We start from the raw sequence: 9,527 nt of genomic DNA on the forward strand, positions 1-9,527 counted from the left end.
TACGGAACAAGTCGCCACATGTTCCAACCCCCAACCTGGAGGACCAGGAGACTGTGTTCGTCAGACCTCTAACCTTTGACCAACCTGGTATGAGAGACTCTGTGAGCGTCGCGGGACACTCTCATAGCTAGCTCAATGGATCGCTGAGGTGCGCAAACCGTCACACCACGGTAAGGTCCAGTCTCTTCGTGACGGGACCGGAAGGTCTTCTGAACCCAGGTAAGGTCCAGTCTCTTCGTGACGGGACCGGAAGGTCTGTGTTCTGAACCCAACCTCTGCATCTCGACTGCTGTCTAGGGTTGGGCAGACTGGCAGTATCTCAGCCTTCTTGCTTCCTTCGGGTCATATGCTAGCCAGGAACTGAAGGTTGTTACAGCTGAACGAACGAAGACACATTTGACTCGTTCATCAAGGAACGCTACGGAATTTAGTCAGTGTGGTAACTTACATTCTCAACTTTGTGGGTGTGTGAGAGCGTACCCGGAGTTCCCTAAAAGTTTCCGTACAAATAATGGCTTCCGATGGTGATATCCACTCTCCATTCCTATCCGATTTCGTGATTCGTCAGACAATTAAACGAACACTAGAAAGCATTCAAACTCACCACGTTCAGATAGCTGATGCAAGTGCAAGTTTGTCAGTGTTAGTGAGCCGCTCTTGACCAAACTGCTAGTTGGTAAAGCACTGACCGGAAGGTGGCTGGTTCGAAACCTCGAGTATCTTGAGATGCTGATGATTCCCAATGGGTATGAAACAGCTTTGCTGTGCTTCTCGGCCCTTCATAATAGATTGGCTTCACTCACAGGACGAAATCGCAATTGAAAACAAATCTCACGAACACTAGAAAGCATTCAAACTCACCACGTTCAGATAGCTGATGCAAGTGCAAGTTTGTCAGTGTTAGTGAGCCGCTCTTGACCAAACTGCTAGTTGGTAAAGCACTGACCGGAAGGTGGCTGGTTCGAAACCTCGAGTATCTTGAGATGCTGATGATTCCCAATGGGTATGAAACAGCTTTGCTGTGCTTCTCGGCCCTTCATAATAGATTGGCTTCACTCACAGGACGAAATCGCAATTGAAAAATTTCAAATCTCACGCTATCAACATCAGTGACATCCAGCGGAAGTGCCCTAATATCTGCGGTAGGGCGGACAACCCCAGTGACTCACTGGACGTTATCATCAGAGGTGACATCTGTGTTTTTTCCGGTGCTTCCCTGCCTCGTAACCACAAGGTTTTTCTAATTATATCGAAAGCCTTAGAGTGAGAAGGAGAGTGGGCAAGGGATGAGACCTTTTGTTGGTCTGTCGCAAACATTCTGAGATGCCTACCTCTCCAAGCACCCAATGAATCTGAAAAGAAGCTGACAGCATGAACTACACTGCTATCGATTGAATTCATTTATTACAATGTCTTCAGCCAAACGGGGCGGGGTTATCATCCTCTAATAGCGACCACACCAACAACATAATCTCTTCGTTATCTCCTTCTGTTGTTCCCACTCCGGTGCCTTATTGTCGAAAAATGACTCGTCAGCTAGGAGCACAACAGCTTTATTGTGAACAAGCGAGTGCGAGAATTGCAGAGGGCATCACATTATCTAAAACTCACATTTGACCTTGATCGAAGCTGTCCGATCGGTGTAGGGTGAACACCCATCATAGTCGGCCGTGGTTCTGTGGCATGTCTGAACACTCATTGTCGTCGGAAGTTGCTGAACTGGTTGACCGTCTGAGCGCAGCTTACTTTTCTGACCTGGACGCTCGACGGCTTCCTTACTGCCACTTTGGTGAGGGATTGCGGCCCTCAATAAATTTCGAGCATTCTGGGATTGCGTCGACGGATCCGACCTTCTTGTCACTTTCACACCTTCCCACCAAGTCATACATTATCCTCGCAGTTTTCACCTTTCTGAAGAAGATGCCCAGAAGTATGGAAGTCATTGCCAGCGATCTCAACCGCACTGGTCATTTCCGTCTCCGTGGCTGAGGATCCCGAGACGAGACATTAATAGCTAGAGACTGTAAGAAATGGCCCAGTGGCGTCCTCAGTGAGGCTCGTGCATTTAAGCTTTCGCCCTCAATGCATATCCCCCTCCCGCTCTCCCCAGTGAAAAGTATACTGACCCCCTGTGTTTATGCACCAATTATATAAGCTACCGCCTGTAGTACACAGCTATCTGTTCTGCCTCCCCACATTTTCGGCGAATGAATCTATTGCAGCTTGACCACTGTCCGGCAATTGCGCGATTGTTGTAGCAGATGACGATAATGACTCAGAACAACACTCGTCTGGGTAGTCGATAGTTCGGCATGCGTAACACATGACCGGGCCACCGCGTTTGATGGTGCTGAATGTTTTCCGCGACCGAATTACGTGCCACACAACAAAATATCCATTTTCTAATAACTTCGTTACACATTTGTTGGAGGCATCCGACGCCAACAGCGCTTTTGGGGCATCAGTGGTCAGAAACCTCAAGACGCCTCACATCATCTGTCCGCAGAGTCCATGTTTCGCAAACATACGGCAATACCGTCCTTACTGTAGTCTGGTACATGCGATCTTCGAGACCCAGTGATATGCTTTTTATAAGACTTACGTGATTCGAGCACCCTTACCGATTTTTGTATGGAGGCTTTAAGAGAAATCACCATATTTTCTCACATGCCCATAATTATGTCAATATTGGGACCGGATTGTGCTCACAAACTTTTGGCGCATGCTCCCTTAAACGACTGTGGTTCAGAACACTGACCGATCGACATACTCGTACGTGCTCTTGAATTCAATGAATGCCAAGATTATGACTCGTATGGCGTTTCTCTAACACCTGATGAAGTGTAAAGACTTGGCCGACGCAGCCCCATATTTCAAAATTTCGGACCAAGGTTCTACTTGTTTCTGTAAGATGACAGTTATTAGTGATGCCAGAAGCCTTTATACAACGTGAGTCTGACGCCCAGGAATTCGTATCAATCGGGACAATGGAGGACGTATCCATTCGTCCTCCTAATGACTGGGTCAATACGGAGAATATCGTTGAGGTGATCTGAAAGGACTCAGGGAATAATATGTGAAAGAGAAAGATGATTACATCAGCACTGGCCTGTTTTCTCTCATCTGCCCTGTCGTTTGTAGCCGTTAACGCGAAATCCCCAATGAAGCCACGCCACAGCTAACGTGGCATCAGATTATGTTTGGCTGAGAACTAAGGATGTATGCGGGATATCACCAAGGCTCCTATAACCATCGTCTGCATAAATTCAGCTCGATGCTTCGTCCTAATACACTGAAAGGACTGTCGACGTAACACAACTGAAGATGGCTTCAGCAAGTCGGAGACCACAATCCCTGCTGATTGGCTAGAACTGTCTAGTTTCAATCTTACATTTCGCCTAGAGTTGTTCTTGGTTTACTCCCTAGTCGATGACCTCAGACAGTGCATCGTAGCACAGTTTTGTACGGGTTGCCGATTATTTTTCATTGTGATTTTGATAAAGTCTCAATTGTCACGTGTACACAACGGTCTTGAACCTCGGCGGTTAGATGCTCAACAGATAGTTTGAGACTCATCTGCAATCTACCCCTGTTCGTTCGAAGCAACTTTTTGTTTTCCCTAATCCATACATTTTTGAACCCTCCGTTTTGTTTTATGCTGCTATGAGGTTAGTTCTTATAAGTTCAGTGAATGTTGCATCGTTTACCTGATCTACGTAACACGCGTAGTCACTGGGAAATCTTTCTGCAATTAAAGTGGATTTTTTCAACACGAATTTTTACAGACATGTGTGATATTGAATGGCTTGGACGACCGGAGACGATTGCTCAGAATCCCAAACCTACTTGCATTAACACCTGTCTGGCGATCGACCTCACAGGGCAGGTGGCTGCCGACTCTTTGGGCAACTCTATCTTTTCTGGTAAGCTAGATTTGTATGTGCATGTTTTGGGCAAACTCATTTAGTGGAGCTCCATCCTGGATATACTAATCGTTTGCCACTTGCGTGCTTGTTATTTTGCCAATCTGCTGGCAAGTCATGATGGAATATTCCGTTCATGGAGGTTTAACTTCTGCATCCAGCCTTTTCATTAGCCATGTGATGTTTGTGATACAACTAAATTTCCCGCACTCGGTTATTCTGACTGCGTTATTCAAGTTGATAATTTGGTGCTAGCACACTCTTGAAGTGAACTGTCCCGGAGTTAGCTCTACCGGTACGCTGCGACAAAATTTTGGTTGCATTTTGTGATTTTCTTGGCAAGAGTAAACGATGATATTTATGAGCTAGATTTATCCCTGTGAGATTAGCACTCAGCTTGCAATGTACATTTCGAATTCATGAGCATTTCGCACCTGAAACAAGTTGACGAAGTATCGCGTTTATAATGTTTCCCTGTGTATTATAACGTATGGAAAACAAGACATACACTCACCTGCGGGCATCACACTGTCAATATCATCGTCCTAGGCAGTAATCGCAGCATTGACACGAGTGCTTGTCCACCGTAAAAGTGAAGTGTCGGTAGTCATAACCTTGAGCACATCACTCCTCTTCATACAAAAATACCAGCTCTGGTTAGCTAGCATGATCACCTTGACAGGTACAAAAGTCATGGCATTCAGCGATTGTACTTTTCGAAGAACTGTAAGAACAAGCGAACAAATCACTGGTCAGTGGAGTGAGTCGCTTAATCGTCAACATTCGTAGTTCCTTACTAAAGTCAGTCAAATCCATAGTAACCTCTACGGGTTTATTTAAAACAGGCAACTGGTATTTGGAACCTAACAAATATTACGAATGCTTCTAGCGCTTTGCCCATTTAATCCAAGCAGCTAATCGTCTTTACTTTTGACTGACTTCTATAACTGTAAGCTCTTCAAAGCGAAAATTCTAAGCGGAATCCGTGAAGGCTTTCCAAAAAAGAACAACACTTAAATGCCATACCCAAGCACAGATGTCCCAATGATCAGGACCTTCAACTTATTCCGGTCTTTTAAACACAATTCCCATTACTTAACAGCCGAAACATGAATTGCGCTTTTCACATCTTTTACATTAAAGTACATTAGTCTTCAGCTCTATTCAACCTTCAATTGTCACCAAACAACTGTGCAACTGATACTATAAACTGGTGGGAACACCAGCTTGACAGTGGGCAGAAACATTTGTGAATTCATGCAGCAATCACCCGGAGAGAATAAAACTCTTTAATTCGTTGTTTGGCGGTCTCAACGATCCGATCCGACGGAGAACACCCTCTACCGGCTGGTTATCATGGCCAACTGATCCTCGGGTGGTGAACGGATAATCGACCCATTTCACCCTGGTTATTGTGCTGCCGGATATCTAGTAGTCTCCCTTCGAAAGTAAAGTGGAACTGTGTGTGTGAATTTCGCTGAGATGTGACTTCCCTGTGTGGTCATTCCTGAAGTGAACTGACTGAATTCATTTGGCTGTACTTTTTCTCCGAGTTTTTTCATCCTAACGGGCTTATGCACTATTTATTCACCAGTATATATTGGGAACGGAATGACCCATTCATAAACTGCTCGTACCTGTGTAGACCATCGGGAAACCGGTCAAAGACTGGGTTCTTCATAAACCTCTACTATTCACACATGCTCTGCAAGTGAACCGGTCTACGAATAAATCTATCGTTTATTATGTTCTTCGTGTGAGTGCGCAATATACAGGTTGTGGCAGGGTTCTGTTGAGGATGTACTTCAGATATCGAGATATTTTCCTTCATAAGATTGTTATAAACTCGCGAACTGTCCATTACCATCTTTAAACTGTTTGGTGGTATATCCCTGAATTTTGATCAACTTTTTTTAACCCTATTTTGACACTATTTTGTACATCATTCGCTAATATGCGATTCGATCTTCAGGCGTCGGAGGCTTGGTCGATTTCATCCGCGGTGCGGCGATAAGCTTGGACGGGAAGGGCAAGCCAATCCTTGGACTGACCTCAAGAACGCCGACAGGGCGACCAAAGATCGTCCCTGTTCTCGAGCGCGGTACGGGAGTAGTGCTCACACGAGCTCATGTACATTACGTTGTAACCGAATACGGGATCGCTTACCTATTTGGCCGAAATCTACGTCAACGTGCTTACGCCCTTATTCAGGTGGCACATCCAGATGACCGGTGCGTGAAATTAAATGGGTTTTCAGTTGTATGCTACTTCTTCTACCTAATGTAACAGGCGACCATTGAATCCTGCTCTTTAAGTCGTACTTTTATGAAGGCAACTTTTTTATGCTGCCACATTCGCTAAACGTGCCTCTGGCTTGGATGATCATGCGAACATGCGTGCACCGCCCCAATAAAGAGACCGAGTGTACCTGGGTTTCCCCTCCTTCTCTTAACTGCAACCGCTGTTTAGTCTAGGAGCTTGGACCATGGACGAGGTCTCACATTCATGTGTCATTCTTTTATGTAATTTGCTCGAGCTGTCGTTTTTAACATCTGTCTCATATATGACTGCTTGTTGTAACAAACTTGAAGTGAACCAGTGAACCAATCAGATCATGTGGTACTTATGGTCTGTGCAAGAGAAGAACATTCAAAAGACGAGAAAATGGGGTCGGTTTGAAGGTTGCGGAAGTGGTCATCCCGCACCGGATTTCCTATTGAATTTGAAAAGTCCCGCTGAAATTGTTATTCTTAGGGTAGTGTTCTTTCTAATGAAGGAGCTCTCTGTTGTCTTTGCATCCTTTGGTCGATTCGCACATCCCACTTCACAGCCTTTTTTGTCCCCTGAATCACTAAACCTGATTTGTTTAGTCGTTTTTATTTGTTTTGCTTTTTAGTGAAGCCTTGGAGAAGGCCGCGTACGAATCCCTCAAGGTGATGCCGTCTCCGGACTAGTTCGAGTGATGACGTATTTCTAGAGTTACTTACATCGCTGGTCTGGCCGACCTCTCCTATGGCACACGTGTATTTCGTCATTCGATGAAACCGTACTTGTGAAATTTAGATGGTATTCCCTTTTCCTTTTCACTGTTGCTCTATTTCTGGTGTGGGCCTGGCAATCTGCGACGTGGCTACAACCAGTGACTCACATAAAATCACTACGAACGGAAATTTGTCGAAACAAACACGGCAACAGCCGAGTGAAACTGTACCACTGAAGGCATTATTTTCAGTCCCTGTCTGCCTGAAGGTATCATTTTTGATTGTTTCAAAATTGACCAATGGTCATTGTGCAAAAATGCTTTCATACACTTCTAACTTTCATACCCTTGTTGGTGATTTAGTGTGAACCATTCAGTTCCATTCCGAACCAGTGGCGATTGTTGCTCAGAGTCGTCCAGAACTATCCACTATGTTATTACTGAATACTCGCACAGGTGGACAACACTACTGAGAAACCAAGTCGTCTGTAATTTGAAACGGTCCAACAGTAGTGGATCGCCACTAATCCGTCAAGTGGTGAGTCGTGGGCCAACTGCTGGCTGGATCATGATATAACCTAGTGTGAGTTCACCAGCTTTCTGGTTCAGACCAATATTCCACGACGGCGATCAATCGGTGTAGGTCAAGTAGTGTTCGTTGTTTTGTTTGAATGCATTAGGTTCACCTCTATTCGTCGGATTATCGGGCAGGTGCGAAATTTCGTCTCTTGGTTTAAGATGGTTCGAGTTAAGTCGAGAGGTGATTCATCACCAGTAGAACAGCCACAGTAGTCGCGGCGTAATGCCGTGCATTCGAATTCACAAGAATAGAACTGGTTTCGACGAATACACGCATTGGTTTATCAACTGAGTTTTCACAGGAGACTAATGAATCTCTCGTTTAAAGTATTCTTCAAGTGAATATGCTACACAAAATCCGCCTCATGTTTCAGTTGGCACGATATTCGAGCACAGAAACTTCACAAGAATAGAACTGGTTTCGACGAATACACGCATTGGTTTATCAACTGAGTTTTCACAGGAGACTAATGAATCTCTCGTTTAAAGTATTCTTCAAGTGAATATGCTACACAAAATCCGCCTCATGTTTCAGTTGGCACGATATTCGAGATATCACAGAAACTAGAGGCGGCCTCCGTGCAGCGCATTCAGTTGAACATCTTAAACGAGAGCTTCATTTGAGTCCTTCGTGAAAACTAAATTGATTTTCGAATGAGTTTATGTGTCGCAATCAGTCCGATTTGGATTGAATTGGACGGGAAACTGGGGGACTGTGTCTACCTGATGAGCCCCAAGAAGGGTTGTGGTCTGTCGATGAGTTTTTAGCAACCTTGTAACTATTTTCCCTTGCTTATGCCACTGTACGGACGACAATTCTGGAAATTCGTTCAAGTGGGCAGGCATATTACTTCAACGTACTTTCGCCTGCCCAAAGTGTTTGCCATCATTCTCACTTTCATGTGCAGATACAGTTGAGTTTCTTACAGTGGAAACCTCTTCAATGTGAAATCCTTAGACGGGAGACCATTTTTCTTCGCTTCCGTATCTGATAATCAAATCCCCGTAGGAGAGTTCATCTCATCAGTGGACGTTCGGGTCCTGGTATTCACTGAGAAAACATCTGAGTTCGATTTTGTGTCAGGTGTATGATAAGACTCCACCGGTCGTGGTGTTTTTGAACTTCATACTCAGTTTATCCGTTGAATGGGTCTTGGAGGGCTAGTCTGATGTCCAGTTGAGTTCCCAACCCTGGGTGCCAGATTTAAACTACGCTGATGTCATCATCCTGTCGTCCTGAAAGCCCCCGTTGTCTCATTGTGAGCGAAGTTAACCTTTAAATGCCAATAGCTTCGGTATTGAGTCAAACTCTGTATCCACTTGATTTCGGACAGAAATCCCTAAGTATGCTTAACAGTCCGCCCAACGTTCACCTGATTTCCTATGTTGCGTAGATGGGTCGAAATCAAACTGTTAATCACACACTGAAATGTGTGCCAAGATCCGTTTGGACAGCCGCTTCGTTGTTTGACTGGCGTACCCCTTTCCAGGAGAGCCCTCCAGTTGACAAATGCATATGAAGCTGATTTGACAAGGAAGCGTATCGTTCTGGTGATGGGTCTAATAGTGAGGATGACTATGGATCTTTTCCAGATAAGCCCCGTCACTGCTGGGGAAGGACTCACCCTGCGTGGTTTTTACGGCGAGATATTTTCCATCCATCGATCTCGACGTGTAGACCTGGGCCACGGACAACTGTTGGAGTCTGCAAAAGCCGCCAGGCGCGAACTTCTCGAAGAAAGTTTTTTCCAGTCAACAGCGGTCGTGTGGCCATTAGATAATTCCTCCGAGCGGAATTCGATTTTTGTCAAATTTTTGGACCAGCAACAAATGAATAGGAGTACTGTCCTAAACTCCATCCTAGATCGTTCCAGCCAAGTTCCCTTTCGAAGACCGATTTTTTATCGACACTGTTGGACATTATGGCTGTGAGACTTGGTCTATTCGAGCAGCGGAACTGAGACGTCTTCAGATGTTCCACAATCGTTGTCTCAGAACCATAGCTCGTGTGGGTTGGTGTCGGCGAGTCCCTAACGAGGCAGTTA

The 9,527-nt window shown here is 45.1% G+C and overlaps 2 protein-coding genes across 2 annotated transcripts in view; one reads left to right on the top strand and one right to left on the bottom strand.

The window, feature by feature from the left end:
- Window positions 1-7,308, top strand: part of T265_02873 (hypothetical protein) — a gene marked incomplete at both ends in the record, with an annotated part of 15,644 nt that extends 8,336 nt beyond the window's left edge. The window contains 3 exons of the mRNA XM_009167226.1: window positions 3,786-3,923; window positions 5,896-6,154; window positions 6,820-7,308. Coding sequence (XP_009165490.1) covers window positions 3,786-3,923; window positions 5,896-6,154; window positions 6,820-6,877 — 455 coding nt within the window. The remainder of the gene's footprint in view (window positions 1-3,785; window positions 3,924-5,895; window positions 6,155-6,819) is intronic.
- Window positions 1-9,256, bottom strand: part of T265_02872 (hypothetical protein) — a gene marked incomplete at both ends in the record, with an annotated part of 20,621 nt that extends 11,365 nt beyond the window's left edge. Inside the window, one exon of the mRNA XM_009167225.1 lies at window positions 9,108-9,256. Within this exon, the coding sequence (XP_009165489.1) occupies window positions 9,108-9,256 (149 nt within the window). The remainder of the gene's footprint in view (window positions 1-9,107) is intronic.
- Between the last annotated feature and the right edge of the window lie 271 nt (window positions 9,257-9,527).

This window comes from Opisthorchis viverrini (assembly GCF_000715545.1).
Source record: "Opisthorchis viverrini unplaced genomic scaffold opera_v5_40, whole genome shotgun sequence".
NCBI classification, from domain to species: Eukaryota; Metazoa; Platyhelminthes; class Trematoda; order Opisthorchiida; family Opisthorchiidae; genus Opisthorchis; species Opisthorchis viverrini.